The 21944-nt window shown below is 44.6% G+C and overlaps 1 protein-coding gene across 4 annotated transcripts in view; it reads right to left on the bottom strand.

Annotated features, from left to right (window-relative positions):
- Nucleotides 1-21944, bottom strand: part of CEP135 (centrosomal protein 135) — a 234113-nt gene that overhangs the window by 53986 nt on the left and 158183 nt on the right. For all 4 annotated transcript variants that reach the window (XM_073583574.1, XM_073583575.1, XM_073583573.1 and 1 more), the window contains 5 exons: nucleotides 14648-14802; nucleotides 14494-14549; nucleotides 6799-6967; nucleotides 5562-5672; nucleotides 5106-5291 (listed from right to left, as the gene is read on the bottom strand). In XM_073583574.1, coding sequence (XP_073439675.1) covers nucleotides 5106-5291; nucleotides 5562-5672; nucleotides 6799-6967; nucleotides 14494-14549; nucleotides 14648-14802 — 677 coding nt within the window. The remainder of the gene's footprint in view (nucleotides 1-5105; nucleotides 5292-5561; nucleotides 5673-6798; nucleotides 6968-14493; nucleotides 14550-14647; nucleotides 14803-21944) is intronic.

Raw genomic sequence — 21944 nt, 5'->3', positions numbered from 1 at the left:
CCGGCAAAGTGTCCCACGTCGCAGGAGAGGATACGTGGAGGTGACACTCCATGTGCTCGCCTGTTGTTGGTTTGGGAGATCGGACCCTTTCAATAGGGTCTGTCGCCTTTATCTCGTCTTCATAGTAAAAGAGGGATAAAAAAAAAAAAAAATGTCTGAAAAACAAAGACTTGTGCCTCCTACGGACACTGAGCCTGAACTGGTTCACCTGGAGCCAGCAGGAAGGTGTATACTGCGGAGGAGGAGCTAACTTTTTATTTTTGTCTCAACTTAGTGTCACAGCCTCCTAGTGGCAGCAGCATAACACCCATGGTCTGTGTCCCCCAATGTGGCAAAGGAGAAACATGGATTACATATTGTAAACCATGTCATAGCAAAATGATTTATATATGTCATTGTTTAATCAATTTAGTAGTTTGTGTTAGGAAAAATTTGGAACTCCAGGGGTTAAATTTAAGGCTATAATCGCAGAAAAAAATTGCGTGGGATCCTGCAAAATTTTCTCCGCCAGAGAGGGAAAGCCAGTGAGTGAAGGCAGATAGCTTAGAGAGGGATCATTGTTTTTGCCCCCCTCCCCCATCTAAAAAAAATTTGCCCCCAGCCACCCCAGAAAAGCGCATCTATAAGATGTGCCTTTTCTGGCACTTAGCCTCTTTATTCCCATTGGCTTTAGCGGTGGCTCACGGGTGAATAATGGGTTAGTGAACCTTGCTATTGAAAGGTGATATTAAGCCGGGTTAATAATGGAGAGGTGTCAATAAGACACCTCTCCATTATTAATCCTATAGTAGTAAAGCGTAAAAAAAAGACACACACATTAATTAAAAATTATTTTAATGAAATAGATACACAAAATTTTTGACCAAATTTATTATTCTGCCAATCCAACAAAAGCCCTTGTTCTGTAAAAAAAATAATAAAATATAAAACCAACAATAGCCATACCTCTCCACCACGCTGTCAGTTCACTTCAGGTCAGCCGGGAACTCCGCGCAGCCTCACCAACAACCGCTGACATCACTGAGGCTGCGCGGAGTCCCCGGCTGACCTGAGGTTATCTGACAGCGTGGGAAAAAGTTCAAAAACTTTCCCACGCTAATCAGTTCATCGCCGGGCAGACGGCGCGCGCCTACGCAGAAATGATTTAATTCATTCTGCAGTGGTTTATAGCAGGGCCGGTAGCATTAGCCCTTGTGATGGATTGCAGCGGGGGACCTGACTGAACGGCAAAGAGATATGGATATTGTTGGTTTTCTACTTTATTTTTACAGAACAAGGGCTTTTGTTGGATTGGCAGAATAATAAATTTGGTCAAAAACTTTGTGTATCTATTTCATTAAAATAATTTTTAATTAATGTGTTTCTTTTTTTTACGCTTACCCAAGTATTGATAGTATTTTATTTTCAACTCATTCAAGATTTTTGTTTTTTCCTTTTGGTGCAAAGATGAACAGATTTTTGGCAGTTCCAACTCTTGAACAGACCACGTAAAGTTGACCATGAGAAAAGCATGGAGATTGCAAATCGATCCCTACTACTTTCAAGGACTGTCCCTGAGCATTGTTAATGGACATTGGGTAGATTAAGAGAAAAGCCGGGGTGTGGGCACTTCATCAGGGCAACAATGTTCAACAATGATGAAGTGGCCAGGTGGCCATGAAACGCGTTAGTTGAGTGTGAATAAAGGTTTGCTTGCATCTTCGGTTGGTTCCTTGTGGTCTAGCGTGGACACACCCCGGCTTTTCTCTTCATCTACTGTATGTATCTGCATTCCGGGATCTGCAGCGGCCAAAACTTCTACAGGTGGTTGTGACCCTTCACAACCACACCAGGTGAGTGGATTACCTTTGCTAAACACGATAGTGTCCCTCATTTACCGCCTTAGTGCGCTCCCCCTCTCTCTATTTCTTGCAGTTAATGGACATTGCAAATAGCAGTTGAACTGGAAACTGGAGGTGTTTAAAATCAAAAAACAAATCAGATGGAATGAGTGGAATTCTTGGAATGAAAATGTCCTCTCCTTTGGCACATACTGTTTCTGAGCTGTGTATCTAACCCTATCCTGTGTGATAATGTCTGCTGAGCTGTGTACCTAATCCTCTCCTGTATGATACTTTCTGCTGAGCTGTGTATCTAATCCTAGCGTGTGTTACTGACTGCTCAGCCGTGTATCTAATCCTATCCTGTGATAATGACTGCTGAGCAGTGTATCTAATCCTATCCTGTGTGATACGGTCTGCTGAGCCGTGTATCTAACCCTATCCAGTGTGATACTGACTGCTGAGCCGTGTACCTAATCCTAACGTGTTACTGACTGCTCAGCCGTGTATCTAATCCTATCCTGTGTGATACTGACTGCAGAGCCGTGTATCTAATCCTATTCTGTGTGATACTGTCTGCTGAGCCGTGTATCTAATACTATTGTGTGATACTGTGTGTGGAGCTGTGTATCTAATCCTATCCTGTGTGATACTGTCTGCTGAGCCGTGTATCTATTCCTATCCTGTGTGATACTGACTGCTGAGCCATGTGTCTAATTCTCTCCTGTGTGATACTGACTGCTGAGCCATGTGTCTAATTCTCTCCTGTGTGATACTGACTGCTGAGCTGTGTATCTAATCCTATCCTGTGTGATACTGACTGCTGAGCAGTGTATTTAATCCTATCCTGTGTGATACTGACTGCTGAGCAGTGTATCTAATCCTATCCTGTGTGATACCGCCTGCTGAGCCGTGTATCTATCCTATCATGTGTGTTACTGACTGCTCAGCCATGTATCTAATCCTATCCTGTGTGATACTGACTGCTGAGCCGTGTATCTAATCCTATCCTGTGTGATACTGACTGCTGAGCTGTGTATCTAATCCTATTCTGTGTGATACTGTCTGCTGACCCGTTTATCTAATACTATTCTGTGTGATACTGTGTGCTGAGCTGTGTATCTAATCCTATCCTGTGTGATACTGTCCGCTGAGCCATGTATCTATTCCTAATTAAAAAATAAAAAGAGAGGCGCAATGAGTGTACATGTATTAAAATTGATCTCCCTAACTAAATGAACAGGGTGCTCACCTTAGAGGGTTGTGCCACCCTTGCACAACCACGGTGTGAACGTTAGTAGTGGGTGGGGAGCGTGTCCTCTCACCCCAGGAGGGCACTGCACGTGGCTGTCGGCAACCTCCGCTCTCCTGTTCGGTCCAGTTCTCACCGGCTTCCAGATGTATCTTGTAGCCAGCCACAGCCGTAAGTGCAATACCAAAGGTCCTGGAGCTTCTTAGCGTCGCCAAAAAAACCGCAGGCCCTCCCGCAAGCGACTGCCCTTCAAGCTGCTCCTGCCGCTAGTCCTCAAGGAGAGGAAAATAAGTGAAAAGCTGCAGCAAAGCGGTCTATAGGAGCGCTAAAGGAGAGGCAGAAACCATAAAAAAGGTTTTAAAAATCAGCTTTATTTCTTCCTCCAATACCCACAACGCGTTTCTACAGTCACAGCCGTCTTCCTCAGGTGGAATGAAGGAAGCATCCATTCTTCAATAAAGCTGATTTTTAAAACCTTTTTTATGGTTTCTGCTGCTCCTTTAGTGCTCCTATAGACCGCTTTGCTGCAGCTTTTCGTGTATCTATTCCTATCCTGTGTGATACTGACTGCTGAGCTGTGTATCTAATCCTCTCCTGTGTGATACTGACTGCTGAGCTGTGTATCTAATCCTATCCTGTGTGATACTGACTGCTGGGCCGTGTATCTAATCCTATCCTGTGTGATACTGGGCTCCCCCCTGCAGTCTATGTCAGAGGGTGGTCTGTGTTGAAACGGTAATAAATTGTGTTATTTCCAGCTTTACAGAAGGACGATAACACCATAGAAATGATAAGAATAATAGGCAAAATTGTTTGGTGAATTGGAACGCGCGGGGTTAAAATTTCGCCTCACAACATAGCCTATGACGCTCTCGGGGTCCAGACGTGTGACTGCAAAATTTTGTGGCTGTAGCTGCGACGGTGCAGATGCCAATCCCGGACATACACACATATCTATTCTTTCTTTTGTGATTTAACCTGTCAGGAGCATGCTCAGTTAAAAAAAAAAAACAAAAAAACGGATATGTCGCCGGCATCCATCATTTGACGGATGACGACGGATCCTGCGCCCATAGGCTTTCACTCTAGCAAACGACGGGCAGAAACGGATCCGGCGAACGACGGACGAAGCGTGAGGCTATCTGTCGCTAATACAAGTCTATGAGAAAAAAAAAAGGATCCAGCGGAGTCGCCGGATCCGTTTTTTTTAAAAAACGACAGATTGTGACTGATGACAAACAACTGATGTGTGAAAGGGGCCTTAAACTGTGTGGTGGCACAAAGAGGATGAGGCAGGGTTTGGCAGAGATTGGGGGGGGGGGGGGGGGGGGGGGCACGGTGTTTGTTGTGACGTTACTGAGCAGTCTCTGCCAGGAAAACCTAGACCGGAATGTGACCAGCTACTCTAGAATCAGGAGAGAGCTGCTCACATGGCGAAGTGTGATAGCTAGGCAACAATGCAGAATACTGACAGAATGTATATTACAAACTGTCGGCATTCTGCAGCCTAGGCGCACACTCAAATTATACACAAAGAATGGACAAGCCCTTTAAAAAAAAGCTCTGTTATGTTTAGATCAACTAAAATAGTCCCACTCTGGAGGTACCCTATTTCTCAATTTGGGCAGCAGAAAAGTTGTACATAATGGTAATGTCTGGCAGTGAAATCGCGGGAACTGAGGTAATTCTGCCCAATATAAGCCGTGGTGGTATGCACAACTTGTGCAGCACACATATGGGAAAGATGACGGAAATGCTACTTTTGTGATATGGTGGCAACATGAAGAGTGTTTAGTACACACATAGGTATTTTTTACATTTTTTTATTAGCTTGACAAGCCCTGTTGAGATATTGTATGAGTGCACCACACCATCTCACTGTGCGGAGGCTGCAGTATTTTACCCTCGTGCATAATTACATTTATATAGTTTCCTATTTTATAAATAAATTAAAAAGAGAACATGTCCTTAACATACAAACTAAAATTCATCCATCCGGATTTGGAGACCATATGAAGGTTGTTGAGTCTTACCTCTTGGACTTCATTTTCCAGGTCTTCAAGTCGTTGTCGAAGATGCCTTCTATCAGTATCCACAGAAAGCAGCTCCATCTTTATAGAACTGCTTTCTCCGAGAGCATTTTGTGCCTTAACCTCCCATTCCTCTGCCTGGCCATGAACCATTCTGAATTGATCTAAAAGAGCTCGATTCTCTTGCTCCTAAATGGCACAAAATGAAGTAAAACAAAAGCAGAAACACTATAGAGAACATACACAACATATGGTAAGAGTCAGCGCTCCACGAATGAAGCAGCACAGTATTTTTGGCATTGTGTTCTTGACTTTAACATCTTCTGTGGCAGCAACTTTTGCTACATCATTACATGTAGTTATAAATGTCAGTACCATGCAAAATGAAATCAGCCAAGATTACAGTGAAACCTAGAGCACAAGGCATGGGATCTAATACAATGCTGAGCAAGGACTCACCTTGGCAGCCATTAATGTCTCAATTCTAGACACCTCAGAGATGTACCCATGAACTCTCACTTTTAATTCTTCTTTTTCGTGTACTGCATTCTCTAATTCCAATGTAACAGTCTAGAAAAAGGATGAAACACAGCACATTAGCTTGGAAAAGCCAAAGTGAAAATCTGCATACTGGTTACAGTAATGACATTGGATGAACATGTAGATAGAGAGGACTTCTAATATACCACATTGGATCAGTATTAAGGCGTTTGGGTGACTCGATATTCCTGACGGTCACAAATCGACACTAGAACGGCCAGTTCACAGACTGCATCAATTGCAGACCTGTTCACATGTGCAGACATCTTGTAGTTCGCAGGTTGTGAGAGGAGGGGGAATGAAGCATAACTGCAACAAGAAAAGTGACCTAGAAGTGTAAAAAAACTTTACCCTTATGAATATTCACATGACCCTGGCTGATACTGCGAAGTGCTGCTCTCCAGTCCAGGCACACTCTTCCATACGTTTGGTATTACATCAGTGTGCGGTAAAAGAAAGCCGGGCCGCCGGATCCGGCCTGCAGCCGTGACACCAGATGTGTGTGCGGCGTCTGATACGGCTCGGACAAGATTTAAAGGAGCCGCAGGAGGAGGTGACAGAGGCAGCCGCTGAGAGAGACAGCTGCTGAAAGGGAGGTGAGGGGAAGGTAGGAGAGGAGAGGGGAGGGGAGGGGAGAGGGGGGTGGAGAGAGAGAGAGACATGTGGGGTTAACACTCAGTGTCCAGGCGAGAGAATCTCTCTCTCTTGCCGGGCACTTGTGGGTTTAACCCCACAGAGAGATCTCTCTCTCTCACCCAGACACTGTGAGTGTTAACCCCACAAGTGCCCGGCGAGAGAGATCTCTCACAAGAGTCCGGGTGACAGAGAGAGATCTCTCTCTCTCTCGCCGGGCACTTGTGGGGTTAACATTCACAGAGTCCGGGCATGCGCTGTGGAAAAAGCCGGTCCGGCGCTGACAAAAAACATTGCAGAGAACGTTTTTTGCAGATGCCGGACGGCTAATTTTTGCCTTGTCCGGCAACAACCGGACACGACGCATAACCATCCGGCACGATGCGGCGACCATGAAAGCTTATGGGACAAAACCGGATCCGGTGCTGGATCCGGTTATGAAAAATTTTGCCGCATCGTGTCGGATTACAAAAACCGGATGTGTGAAAGAGGCCTAAGCTAGCAGACAATTCAATATTTATACCTGATTCTCTCGAGCCATGGTGGCCAAGTCATCTTGCAATCTTCTGTTCTCCTTCAGAGAAACTTCTCTCAACTTCACATTTTCTGTAAGATCTGAATGGGCAGAGTCAAGCTGTCGGCGAAGACTGGAGAGCTCTCGGTCTTTGTTACTGAGGCCATCTTTCAAGTGGCTGCAAATTAAAGTTATATGATTAGACAAAAGAAACTGTAACAAAATGTTCACGTATCTTGGGTCTTAATCCGAGGTGCATTTACAAGAGGATCTGCAGTAGAAATCCGGAGCGGACACTCAGATATGTTGCCACCAATGTGACACAGATCCGCATGAAGATTGACCTCCTTGTCATTAAATGCAGGTAATCTCGGTAAACACCTTACTGATTCTATAAGAATGTGCATGCTCATTCTTGAGGTTTTTCCATGGTATATGAACAGGGTATAAAATATTGCATAGACTAGGTAATGTAGCTGATCTGATGAAGATTTCAGCATGGAATCTGTGCTTTAATCCTGAACGTGTGAACATAACTAAGAGGAACTAAAACTAGGAACTGTCCTAATGGTTCGTAATTCACATACACATCCTTGAGACTCATGTTTGTAGGGATCAGAAACAAACCAAATATGTCATCAAAATAGGGATTTCTGTGTATACTCACCGTAAAATCCTTTTCTCTGTGCCAATCATTGGGGGATACAGCACCCACCCTGGTAGCCTATCGGCTTGTTGTCTCGTTATTAGGTTTTTACATAGTTTATTGTTCCTTGTTTAATACTCCTACTGCTTTTTCACCGAACTGGGGAAATCTCAGCCAGCGAGAGGGTGTATACTGCAGAGGAGGAGTTAATTTTTTCTGTGTTCACTTAGTGTCCTCATAGTGGCAAGCAGCATAACACCTGTGGTCCTATGTCCCCCTCCTCAATGGGGGACACAGGACCATGGGAAGTCCTAAAGCAGTCCCTGGGTGGGAAGCAATCACAACTGCTAATACCCAATGCACCACTGGCTTACCGCTGTGCTACTGCCGATTACAGGATGCGCGTGCCAAGAGCTGCATCTGCAGATGCCCGAGAGTGAATCTGGTAGTTTTGTAAATGTATGCAAGCTGGACCAAGTTGCAGCCTTGCAGACCTGTTCTGATGACGCCTGGTGCCGAATGGCCCAAGAGGTGCCCACTTATCGAGTAAAATGCGCCTTAATCCCTGCTGGGACAAGTGTTCCCCTGACACGGTAGGATTCCTGAATAGCTGAGCGAATCCACTTGGCTAATGTGACTTTTGAGGCGGCTAGACCCTTCCTATGCCCCTGTGGAAGCACGAACAGGGCATCTGACTTGCGGAAGGGAGCCGTTTGCGAGATGTACCGTCTAAGAGTCCTAACCACATCCAGGGTGTGGAGGGCCTTCTCGATACGATGGACTGTTCCGGTCAGAAGGAAGGCAAAACAATCTCCTCACTGAGATGAAAAGAAGACACGACTTTCGGCAGAAAAGACGGGGGCGTCCTCAAAACTGCCTTGTCCTGATGAAAATTCAGGAACGGAGGACAGCAGGACAGGGCCGCCAACTCCGAAACTCGTCTGATTGATGTAATCGCCACTAGGAAAGCCACCTTCCAAGAAAGAAAGGTCAGTGATACGTCCTGCAGTGGCTCGAAAGGGGCTTCCTGTAAGGCTCCGAGGACCAAGTTAAGATCCCATGAGTCCAAAATCTTTTTATAGGGAGGCACCACATGGGAAACTCCCTGAATGAACATCTTCACCTGTAATCTGGTGGCAATTTTGCATTGGAATAGAACTGACAGAGCTGAAATTTGTCCTTTGAGCGAGCTAAGCGCGAGACCTGACTCCAATCTGGATTGAAGGAACTCCAATATGGAAGGAATGGAGAACACCAGAGGGGATTGTCCATGGTCCTTGCACCACGAGAATAAAGTTTTCCAGGTGCGATGATAAATGCGCATGGACACGGGCTTCCTAGCACTAATCATGGTGGAGATCACCTCGGGAGAGAAACCAGCTTGTGCTAAAATCCAGGATTCAACGGCCACGCCATCAAAGACAGGGCCCCGGAGTTCTGGTGGTAAATCGGGCCCTGTGAGAGTAGATCTCTGCGATCTGGCAGTCGCCAGGGAACGTCGGCGACAAGTTGGACTAGTTCTGCGGACCATGCCCGGCGCGGCCAATCCGGCGCCACTAGGATCACTGGTACCCTCTCTGCTCTGATTTTCTTGATGACCCTTGGAAGCAAAGGAAGAGGGGGAAAAATGTACGGGAGTCAAAACTGGTGCCACGGCAGAACTAGGGCATCTGCTCCGATGGCGCATGGATCGCGTGATCGGGCAATGAACCGGGGAACTTTGTTGTTTAGTCTTGAGGCCATAAGATCCACATCCGGAGTCCCCCAGCGACGGCAAAACTGCGGAAAAACTTCTGGATGAAGACACCATTCTCCCGATGCGAGGCCCTGGCAACTGAGAAAATCCGCCGCCCAATTCTCTACGCCCGGGATGTGGATTGTCGAGATGGCCGAATGGTTGGTCTCGGCCCAACTGAGGATGTGACTCACTTCGTGCATGGCCGTCCTGCTGCGGGTACCCCCCTGACGGTTGATATACGCCACAGCCGTGGCCTTGTCGGATTGGATTCTAATGGGGTGACCTGCGAGGAGATGGTGAAAACACAGTAGGGCTAGCCTGATCGCACGTATCTCCAAGATGTTGATGGGGAAACGCGATTCTCGAATTGACCAACGACCCTGTGCTGTGTGGTGGTGGAAAACCGCACCCAAGCCAAGAAGACTGGCGTCGGTGGTCACCACCAACCAACGTACTGGGAGAAAGGACTTTCCTTGACTCAGGGAGGATTTCAGTGTCCACCACCTGAGGGTCTGTCTGACCCGCAGGGACAGAAGGAACCGACGGTCTAGGAAGAACGGGTTCTTGTCCCAAGCCAAAAGCAGCACATGTTGCAAAGGGCGGAGATGGAACTGTGCGAATGGGACCGCTTCTATCGCTGCTACCATCCTTCAGAGAATCCCCATGCTGAAACATATGGAGTGAGGAACTGGACGGGCCTTTTCTGGAGGGAGAATGACCAACCCAGGGGAGGTGTCCAAGACCATTCCCAAAAAGGAAATCTGCTGAGTCGGTGCTGGAGAAGACTTTTCGAAGTTTACCTTCCAACCCAAGCAAGAAAGTGTATTCACTGTGATACCTACGGATTCCTCGCAAGCTGGAAGGGACGGGCCTTTGATTAGTAGGTCGTCCAGATACGGAAGTACCATCACTCCCCGAGCGTGAAGAATGGCCATGACAGCCGCCATGACCTTGGTAAAGCTCTGGGGGGTGGTGAGACCAAAAGGCAAGGCAACAAACTGGAAGTGTTCCTCGCGAATTGCGAAGCGCAGGAACTGTTGGTGGGATGGACAAATTGGGATGTGAAGGCAAGCATCCTTGATATCGATGGTTGCTAGGAACTCCCCTCTTTCCATGGAGGCGACGACTGAACGGAGAGATTCCATTCTGAATCGCCGTACCTTGACAAAACGATTTAACAGCTTGAGGTCCAGTATGGGACGCATCGCTCTGTCCTTCTTTGGGACCACGAAAAGGTTTGAATAAAAACCCTTGAAACTTTTGTCTTGAGGGACCGGAATAATGACTCCGTCCTTTTGCAGCGCACGAACGGCCTGAAGGAAAGTTGTTGTCTTTGTTTTGGGGGGTGAGGACCGGAGAAAACGTGTCGGAGGGAGGGAGGGGGTGGGGGGATTGGAGAAAACATTTTTATCCGGAGGACACCAGCTCTCTGACCCACTCGTCGAGGACCACCGCGAGCCAGACCTGACTGAACGAAAGTAGCCAACCGTCTACTTTGTCGGTGTCCGCCGGACACCGCAACAAGTCATTGGGTAGAGGATCTATGGGATCTAGCTCCCCTAGTTCCAGATGCCCTTGGCCTGGGTTTCCAGGTGCGGTTAGGTCTGTATGAGACCTGAGAATCTCTGTCTCCACGCAAGGTCCGACCAGATCCAGAAGAGAAGGTTGTGGAAGACCAACTGGAATTGTTGCGAAAAGGCCAAAAACAAGCTGTTGATTCCGAAACGGCCGGACGGGCCTTTGTTGGGGAAGGAATTTACTCTTCCTCCCCCAGTAGCGTCCGAAATGAGTTAATCCAGCTTCTCTCCAAATAGGCGACCAGTCTGGTAAGGCAGAGAAGTCAATGATCGTTTTGAAGCGGAATCTGCCCGCCAGTCGCAGAGCCATAGGGCCCTTCTAATGGAAACTGCGTTTGCGTCTGCTTGTGCAGTGCAATTGGCAGCATCTAAAGAAGCATCCACTACAAAGTCACTTGCGTAAACTATCTGCCTGGCGAGGCTGGCTGCCTCCGGAGGGAGATTGCTATCCTGAATGGCTGTGACTAGCACCTCTGTCCAAGCAGCCATAGCTTTAGCTACCCAAGTCGCCGCAAAAGATGGAAAAAGATGGAAAAAGCGCTGCTCCTGAAGCATCAAAACTGAGCGAGCAAGGTAGTCATTCTGATGGTCAGAGGGGTTTCTGACTGAAGAGCCATTGGAAATGGATAGGAGCGTCTTGGAAACAATACGCGATATAGGGGGATCCACAGAAGGGGATTGTAACCAATCCTTCATTAGATCTGGAGCAAAAGGATATTTAGACTCAATAGGCTTTTGACCTGAGAACCGTTTATGTGGCGGGTCACTATGTCTCTGGACAATGCCTTTAAACTCAGGATGGCTGACAAATACCCTGTGCACACGTTTGGTCTTCTTAAAGGACACAACGTGCTCCGAGAGGAAATATTTTCCTCGTCCAACCTCAGAATCTTGTTGACTGACTCTATAAGAGAATCAAGCGATTCTTGGTCATTCAGGGGGTACTGAGGTAACAACGTGTCAGACTCTTATTCAGAGTCATGTTCGCTGCGAAGATTAGGAGAGGGAGAGCGAGAAACAGAAGTTGCTGATGTCTCAGCGCGAGCGTGATCAGGAGACGCGTCATGGGTCCGCTTTCTGGAGACCTGACCATCCCTTGACTGAGTACGGCTCCTGCTGGTGGACGGTTCCCGGCTGTCGTCAGAGCCCTCCGCGTATGGGGAAGACATGTTATGACTTAAAGAGGAGTCCCGGAGAGAGTCTATAGCCTTGGTCAGTGACTCCACAGACTGTGAGAGGGATGCAGCCCACTCAGGGGGACTAAACTCAGAGGGCACGGTGGCAGCGGATGGCGTTTGAGCACAAGCCGGGTCGCAATCCGTGCATAATGGATTCGTTTGGGCACTGGGCAAGGCAGTCTTGCAAGTGGCACAAGAGGTAAAGAACGCAGTGTGATTCTTGGTAGCCCTTTTGGCTTCCTTAGATTAAGACATAGTGCCCCCAATGGGTTGCAGGCAGAGCCTGGGCTGCAGATAATGTGCAGAGAAGGGGTTAAGCTTTCTTCCAAAGGCAGATGCAGCTTACCCACGGTCCCCAGGAGAGATATCGGTGGCCCAGCAGCGACGCTAGGTGCTGTCAGTCAGTGTGCTCCCCACGCTCACAGAGCAGGCTTGAGGTAAAAGACATGGCCCCTGAGACTAACAGGGGCTTCTCGTTTAGAACGAGAATTGACAAGGACGTGGGCAGCGGCCTCAACGGTGGGCAGCACCATGTAAATTGCGGCCTAGTCCGGCTGAAAAGCTGGGAACTAAATTTCTGTGCCTGCCAGCACTGAGCGCCGATTGCAGTAGAAAACGGGGGATCACGACGGGCAGCCACTGGCCTAGGTCAGCGTTTTCTCCCAGGGACCAGGACCCGACCCCGTACCTCCATTCAGGTGCTCACGCAGGGTCGCGCTGTTCGGGACCCAGCTGCAACCTGATCCTCCCAGGCGATGCAGCAGAGCCGGAGGAGTTCTTAAAGGGGTATACCTCAATCCACCCACCCTATAGGCAGGGGGATGGAGAGGCCATGGGGCTAAAGTAGGCCATCAGGTGGTCTTCCTCTGGTGCTCCGTGCACTTCCTTTTTATCACTGTGGAGAGATCGGGACCATGAAGGAACTTTTGCCCCGGAAAATCAGGTATGCACCAGTCGTGGCAGGAGAGGGTACGGGGAGGTATACTCCGCGTTCTCACCTGTTGTTGGTTCGGGGGAGAGCGGACCCTTGAAAGGACGCAGTCGCCCCCTTCACTCCGTTAATTAAAAAAATAAAAATTTACAGAAAAAAATTCAAAAAGAAAATAAAAATGATGGGGTCTGAAGCCAGACCCAAGTGCCTCCTACAGACACTAAGCAAGAACTGGGGAAATCTCAGCCAGCGAGAGGGTGTATACTGCAGAGGAGGAGTTAATTTTTTCGGTGTTCACTTAGTGTCCTCCTAGTGGCAAGCAGCATAACACTCATGGTCCTGTGTCCCCCAATGAGGCGTAGGAGAAATCATAGTTATTTTAAAGGGATCCCGACACCATGTATTTATACTTATGCTAAAACCATTTGTACTGTATATTTGATTATACTATATGGCAAAGGACTATTTTATATAAATCAGTTTGTGATATGCTAATTAGTGTCAGACTAGTCCACTATTCATGTTATCAAGTCCCCTGTGAGTCTTTTGTGTCAGTACGGAATGAAGCAGAGCGTACGTTCCCTGGCTTCACAGGCGTGTCTGGGGTGTTCCCTGGCTTCACAGGCGCGAGTCTGGGGGGCACATCTGGGCTTCCAATGTTCTCCGTCAAGGTGTTGCCTTTGATGGACAGCAGATTACTTTGTCACAATGTGGGAAGACGACTAGTCTGGAGAAACCGAAGCTCCCTCGAATAGTCTGACACCAATTAGCATATCGCAAACAGATTTATAAAATCGCTTTATGCCATATAGAGTAATCAAATGCACAGTACAAAGAGTATTAACGTATTACAATAGGAATGGTATTAACATAAGAATACATAACTAAGAATAAATACATAAGGGCAGTTTGAGGGCATAGGGGAGATGCCAGGTTCCATTTAAGTCACATTAAAGATTCCCGCCAAGAGCAGACAGGAATCAATAAAAGATACAATATAATTATAAATAAGTTGCTCAGACATATGGCTTCCTGTTGTAAAGAGGAATAAATCTGTAAATCCTCCATCCTTTACAAGAGCTGGCATGATGCCGGCACAGGACTGTACATAGATTGGATTATTGTTCTATGAGCTTACAAACTTCTGTATCTTGTAAATCACGCTGCCACCTGTATCCACTCTTCATTATCCTGCTATTTCTAACACTGCACAAGTTTATTTTTATTTTACTCACTTATATAGCGCCGTTAATTCCACAGCGCTTTACAGACATTATCATCACTGTCCCCATTGGGCTCACAGTCTAGATTCCTCTATGTCTTTGCAGTGTGGGTGGAAACCGGAGAACCTGGGGGAAAACCCACGCAAACACAGGGAGAACATATAAACTCCTTGCAGATGTTGTCCTGGGTGGGATTTGAACCGAGGACCACAGGGCTGTAAAGCAAAAGCGCTAACCACTATATAGCGCTACAGAAATATAAATTGTGTGATTAAATCTATAAGAAATATATATTAGTAATGCATTAATTCCCAGTCTGATGTGGAGATGCACCATAATTATATATCTATAATGTATCTGCAGATAGAATCACTCACATGGAAAACAAAAACAAAAACTAGAAGGACTTACTCGACAGTGGCCTCGAGCTCAGAAAGGGTCAGCCGTAAGTTTGTTATTGTCTTGTCCTGGAAAAGATTTTTTTTTTTTTTTTAATTAAAACTCAAACTCTTTAGTAATAAAAGTTTTACCAGAGAAAATTAACACAAAGAGTTTTGTAACATACTTTATTATCTAGGTTCTCATCTAAGCATGCTACATGCTCCGTCTTTTCGTCCACTTCTTCCTGAAGGTTATCTTTTTCTTTGTCCAAGACAGAAATTGTGTTCCTGAGAACGGTCATTTCTGTGGTTTGTGCAGACACTTTGTGATTCAGTTCACCTAAGTCATATAAAAGCAAAAACAGTTAAAAAGGGTCATCCAGCTGAAGAAATGCTCATGTGTTCCCATTCTAAGTAATAGAATTTGATTTCTAAGGTGTCTTGACCTTCAGTTATCAGCCTCGGTCTCAGCAGTTCCACCTCCTGTGTCAGCATGTCCTCAGTGCTGTTTGTGTGAAGGGGCATGGCTGGTTGGTTCATTTTCATAGCTGAACAACCTCATCCGTCAATGCATCATGACAGGAGGGGGCTGGCTGAGCTATGAAATTGAGCCAATCGGCCAGCCCCAATCAGTGATGATGTGCCAACAGCTAGAAGTGAAGATAGCAGAACTGGGGGACAGGGCTGAAAGCTGAACACACACACATATCCATAACAATATATATCTATACACACATACTGTGTGTGTGCGTGTGTATGTATATACATATATATATATATATATATATATACACATACACACACACACACACACATATACATTCATACACAGTGCAAACATAAAAAAGCAGCCCCATTCACCCACATCCCCCTTCAAACCCAATCTAAATTGTGTAACAGTACAGAAAAAGAAAACCTATCAAAGGAAATTAAGAACTATTCTGAATATATATTGTGACAGGGCCAGTGGCGCTGTATGTGAAGGGAGATGTGTCACGAAGATGTGCTGAAGGGGTTAAACAGCCATGATCAGGGACCGGGTTTTTTTTGGGTGAGAGATGGGTGGGATACTTACTCACCATATCTCCATCACAAGGGAGTGGCTGGGAAATTAAAAGTTTGGCCACTATTTTGTTTTCTCTGTTGTGTGTTTGGAGCGGAAAATTTCGAGATGTGGATTCAGGAGGAGATGAGGACTTTGAGTGGTACCTGCAGGTGAATCTTGCAGGAAAAAGGACTCTATTGGACTGTATCTTAGCTTTGCCATTAGGCCACGTTTACTTTGTTCAACCCTGCTACAATTTATGCTGTGTTACAATAAACCAGCAGGTGATTTACCACAAGTAGTTTCCCATACTACATTTCTCTTTAACTCCTTTACTCCCAAGGGTGGTTTGCATGTTCATGCCCGGCCAATTTTTACAATTCTGACCACTGTCCCTTTATGAGGTAATAACTTTGGAACGCTTCCATGGATCTCGGTGATTCTGACACAGTTTTCTCGTGACATATTGTACTTCATGTTAGTGTTGAAATTTCAATGATATAAATTGCGTTTATTTGTGGGAAAAAAAACACGGAAATTTGGCAAAAATTTTGAAAATTTCGCAATTTTCCAACTTTGAATTTTTATGCCCTTAAATCACAGAGATACGGCACTCAAAAAACTTAATAAATAACATTTCCCACATGTTTATTTTACATCAGCACAATTTTGGAACCCAAATTTTTTTTTGTTAGGAAGTTATAAGGGTTAAAATTTGACCAGCGATTTCTCATTTTAACAACTTTTTATTTTTAGGGACCACATCACATTTGAAGTCACTTTGAGGGGTCTATATGATAGAAAATATCTCAAAGTGACACCATTCTAAAAACTGCACCCCTCAAGGTGCTCAAAACCACATTCAAGAAGTTTATTAACCCTTCAGGTGCTTCACAGGAACTTGCTGAATGTTTAAAAAAATGAACATTACTATTTTTCACAAAAAAATTACTTCAGGTCCATTTTTTTTTATTTTACCAAGGGTAACAGGAGAAATTGGACTGCAAAAGTTATTGTGCAATTTGTCCTGAGTACGCTGATACCTGATAAGTGGGGGGACCACTGTTTCAGCGCATAGCAGAGCTTGGAAGGTAACGAGCGCCGTTTGACTTTTTCAAAGTAAAATTGGCTGGAATTGAGATCGGACGCCATGTCACGTTTGGAGAGCCCCTGATGTGCCTAAACAGTGGAAACTCCCCACAAGTGACCCCATTTTGGAAACTAGACCCCCAAGGAACTTATCGAGATGTGTGGTGAGAACGTCATGGGCTTCACAGAAGTTTATAACGTACAGCCGTACAATTAAAAAATCATATTTTTTCCACAAAAATGATTTTTTCACCCCCAATTTTTATTTTCCCAAGGGAAATAGGACCCCAAAAGTTATTGTGCAATTTGTCCTGAGTACGCTGATACCCCATATGTGGGGGTAAACCACTATTTGCGCGCATGGCAGAGCTCAGAAGGGAAGCAGCGCCATTTGACTTTTTTGGCTGGAATTGCGATCAGACGCCATGTTCCGTTCGGAAAGCCCCTGATGTGCCCAAACAGTGGAAACCCCTAAATTCTAACTCCAACCCTAACCCAAACACACACCTAACTCTAATCTCAGCCCTAGACCTAACCCTTACCCTAGCCCTAATGGAAAAATGGAAATACATTTATTTTTATGTTATTATTTTTCCCTAACTAAGGGGGTGGATAAAGGGGGGTTTGATTTACTATTTATGGCGGGTTTTTATGTTCGGCAGCTGTCAAACGCTAAAAGACGCTTTTTATTGTAAAAATAGTTTTTGCGTCACCACATTTTCAGAGCTATAAATTTTTCGTATTTTGACCCACCGAGTCATGTGGGGTCTTATTTTTTGCGGGACGAGTTGACATTTTTATTGGTACCATTTTCGTGCACGTAACATTTTTTGACCGCTTTTTATTCTGATTTTTGGGACGCAGAATGATCAAAAACCAGCAATTCACGAATTTCTTTTGGGGGGTGCGTTTACACTGTTCCGCGTGTGGTAACACTGATAAAGCGCTTTTATTCTTCGGGTCAGTACGATTACAGCGATACCTCATTTGTTGTTTTTTTATGTTTTGTCACTTTTATGCCATAAAAAACAATTTTATATAAAAAATAATTATTTTTGCATAGCTTTATTCTGCGAGCTATAACTTTTTTATTTTTTCGCTGATGATGCTGTATCATGGCTCGTTTTTTGCGGGACAAGATGACGTTTTCAGCGGCACCAGGTTTATTCATATCCATCTTTTTGATCGCGCGTTATTGCACTTTTTGTTCAGCGGTATGATCATAAAGCATTATTTTTTGCTTTGTTTTTTTTTTTTTAAGGAGTTCACTAAAGGGGGCTGACTAGTGGGACAGTTTTATAAGGCGGGTCGTTACGGACACGGCGATACTAAATGTGTGTACTTTTATTTTATTTTTTTATTATTTAGAAAAAAATGAATTAGGGAATATTTTTTTTTTTTTTAAATTATTTTTACAAGTGTTTTTTTTTTTTTTACTTAATTATATTGTCCCGGGGGGGACATCACTGTCTTGTGTCAGATCGCCGATCTGACACTTAGAACAGCGCTGTGTCAGATTGGCGATCTGACACAGCTAGCGCACAAGCTAGTGCACAAAAGATGCCAAAAATGACATCAGTGTTAGCGCATCCGTTTAATGGATCCGTTAAATGGATGCCCCTAATGCAATGTGAATCTAGCCTTCCTGCACGGTCAGACACAGCCATTACACAGTACACAGCAGGGGCACATTTATAAGATTATCTCAGCACAGGAACATTTTTTAAACACAACAAATTGTGGAAATTATTAATATTCCAAGAACTAGTGGTTAAAATGAACTTTGCTCAAAGGAAAACCCCTTTAAATAAATATCCCTTTCCAGATTCAACATCCAATTTTATTTATGAATTCTGTGATCATTTTGGATCTGGCACCTAATCTGTTATCCAAAGGTGTGCTATCACCTCTCTTGTCATATACAGGATTACAGCCACTGCCATTTTACCATATTGTTCAGTGATTGCATCCTCTATATACCCCAACATACAGACACATGCTGAAAGGGTTAAATCAGCAGAGTATACTCTATTTATAATGTCTAGCACTCCCTTCGAAGAGCGAAGAGGCGACCAGGTTGGGCCGGACCTCTGCATGTGCAGCAGATTTTCTGGATGCACTTTGCATTTAGGGCACTTTAGGTTCAGACAGGGGAAAATACAAAGAGTAGAGGTCCCTGTGCAAGAACAGTACATGGGCCCTTTACAGTCCAATAGCTCATCACAATGCACCTGCCATCTGCTCCGGAGTTAAAGTAGGTCCCCCCTTACCTCTTGGGTCCCTGTGTGGCTGCACCAATGGTATGCCACCCCTAGGTCCAGGTGATTCCCTATGTCATGTATGAATTGAGGTGTTGCGGAAGTACAGTAAATTAGGTAAAGGTCAGGCCATCTGTATCTCGCTGAGGGCTCATTGTGGTATATTTTCCTGCCAATGACATTCTAGGGGGACTATATCTCCCTTCCATGTAGTATTACAGAATACCGAATAGTTTACTAATACCAAATGCAATGAGTAAAGACATAGTATGTAGATCAGTGCAGCCGAGCTGCTTGGACTTTCAATCTTTATCATCATATTCATGGGTACTATAAATGACTCTGCTCTTCTGCCTGGCATGCCTGTCTAAGCTGGAGGAGATCTCCACCATAATTAAGATAATTCCATAACCACCTTCCCTGATAAAATATGAAATAGTCAAATGATATCTATCCACCCCCAACTCTTAGACCCCTCTACATGGAAGAAATCAGTAAGCCAAGGGGTCTCCCAAGCTGGAGTGCACTGGATGATTCATCCAGACCCCTAACCTTCCACCACACTTTATGAATTTGCATTAAGGTGGGGTGTTCACAGAGGACGCTCTGAGCTTACAGAATTGTCCCTGTCAGGTACATACTGAAGGAAGGATGAAAAATAACAACCCCACCAAGTCTCGATCCCTTTTGCCTTTCAGCAATGTCAAAGTCAGTCTCCTAATGTGACAGGTAATTTTGAAAAAATATCGCTTGAGTGTCCACATGGGAAAGTTATGTGTAACATACAGCAATGGGGTCATTCAAACCATCAAGGGTAGTGTACAGCAGGTTGCAGCTTAACTTTGTGATAATTATGAAGAGAAAGAAAAAATAGGATGGCAATCACCGTTCATGTGAATCAAATCACTTTATTTCACATATACAAGGCATCGGCATAGGCACGGGAGCAATGTGCTGGAAGATGGACAACAGCCGTTTCGTGCTCAATACGCTTCAACAGGTCCTTTTTTTTATTAACCCCTTCACCCCCAAGGGTGGTTTGCACGTTCATGACCGGGCCAATTTTTACAATTCTGACCACTGTACCTTTATGAGGTCATAACTCTGGAACGCTTCCATGGATCCAGGTGATTCTGACATTGTTTTCACTTGACATATTGTACTTAACGTTAGTGGTAAAATTTCATTCAAATAACTTGCGTTTATTTGTGGGAAAACGGAAATTTGGCGAAAATTTTGAAAATTTCGCAATTTTCCAACTTTGAATTTTTATGCCCTTAAATCACAGAGATACAGCACACAAAAAACTTGATAACTAACATTTCCCACATGTTTACTTTACATCAGCACAATTTTGGAACCAAAATTTTTTTTGTTAGGAAGTTATAAGGGTTAAAAGTTGACCAGCGATTTCTCATTTTTACAACACCATTTTATTTTTAGGACCACATCACATTTGAGGTCACTTTGAGGGGTCTATATGATAGAAAATACCCAAAAGTGACACCATTCTAAAAACTGCACCCCTTAAGGTGCTCAAAACCACATTCAAGAAGTTTATTAACCCTTTAGGTGCACCACAGGATTTTTTTTGAATATTTAAAAAAAAAAAAATGAACATCTAACTTTTTTTTTACAAAAAAAATACTTCAGGTTCAATTTTTTTTTTATTTTACCAAGGGTAACAGGAGAAATTGGACTGCAAAAGTTAATGTGCAATTTGTCCTGAGTACGCTGATACCTGATATGTGGGGGGGAACGACTGTTTCGGCGCATGGCAGAGCTCAGAATGGAAGGAGCGCCGTTTGACTTTTTCAATGCAAAATTGGCTGGAATTCAGATTGGACGCCATGTCACGTTTGGAGAGTCCCTGATGTACCTAAACAGTGGAAACCCCCTACAAGTGACCCCATTTTGGAAACTAGACCCCCCAAGGTACTTATCTAGATATGTGGTGAGAACTTTGAACCCACAAGGGCTTTACAGAAGTTTATAACGTACAGCGGTACAATTAAAAAAATCATTTTTTCCACAAAAATGATCTTTTCACCCCATTTTTTATTTTCCCAAGGGTAACAGGACCCTAAAAGTTATTGTGCAATTTGTCCTGAGTACGCTGATACCCCACATGTGGGGGTAAACCACTATTTGGGCGCATGGCAGAGCTCGGAAGGGAAGCAGCGCCATTTGACGTTTTTGGCTGGAATTGAGATTGGACATCATGTCGCGATTGGAAAACCCCTGATGTACCAAAACAGTGGAAACCTCCCACAAATGACACCATTTTGGAAACTAGACCCCCTAAGGAACTTATCTAGATGTGTGGTGAGAACTTTGAACCCCCAAGGGCTTCACAGAAGTTTATAACATACAGCCGTACAATTAAAAAATCATATTTTTTCCACAAAAATGATCTTTTCACCCTCAATTCTTATTTTTCCAAGGGTAGCAGGACCCTAAAAGTTATTGTGCAATTTGTCCTGAGTACGCTGATACCCCACATGTGGGGGTAAACCACTATTTGGGCGCATGGCAGAGCTCGGAAGGGAAGCAGCGCCATTTGACATTTTTGGCTGGAATTGAGATCGGACACCATGTCGCGATTGGAAAACCCCTGATGTACCAAAACAGTGGAAACCCCCCACAAATGACACCATTTTGGAAACTAGACCCCCTAAGGAACTTATCTAGATGTGTGGTGAGAACTTTGAACCCCCAAGGGCTTCACAGAAGTTTATAACATAAAGCCGTACAATTAAAAAATCATATTTTTTCCACAAAAATGATCTTTTCACCCTCAATTCTTACTTTTCCAAACTAAGGGGGTGATAACGGGGGGATTGATTTACTATTTATGGCGGTTTTTATGTTTGGCAGCTGTCGCATGCTAAAAGACGCTTTTTATTGTAAAAATAGTTATTGCATCACCACATATTGAGAGCTCTAATTTTTCCGTATTTTGACCCACCGAGTCATGTGAGGTCTTATTTTTTGCGGGACGAGTTGAAGTTTTTATTGGTACCATTTTCGGGCACGTGACATTTTTTGATCACTTTTTATTCCGATTTTTGGGACGCAGAATGAACAAAA

Source organism: Dendrobates tinctorius, unplaced genomic scaffold (assembly GCF_039654945.1).
Source record: "Dendrobates tinctorius isolate UK_male_01 unplaced genomic scaffold, ASM3965494v1 ptg000079l, whole genome shotgun sequence".
Taxonomy (NCBI): domain Eukaryota; kingdom Metazoa; phylum Chordata; class Amphibia; order Anura; family Dendrobatidae; genus Dendrobates; species Dendrobates tinctorius.
The sequence above is the reverse complement of the archived record's forward strand: the minus strand, read 5'-3'. Positions and strand labels throughout refer to the sequence as shown.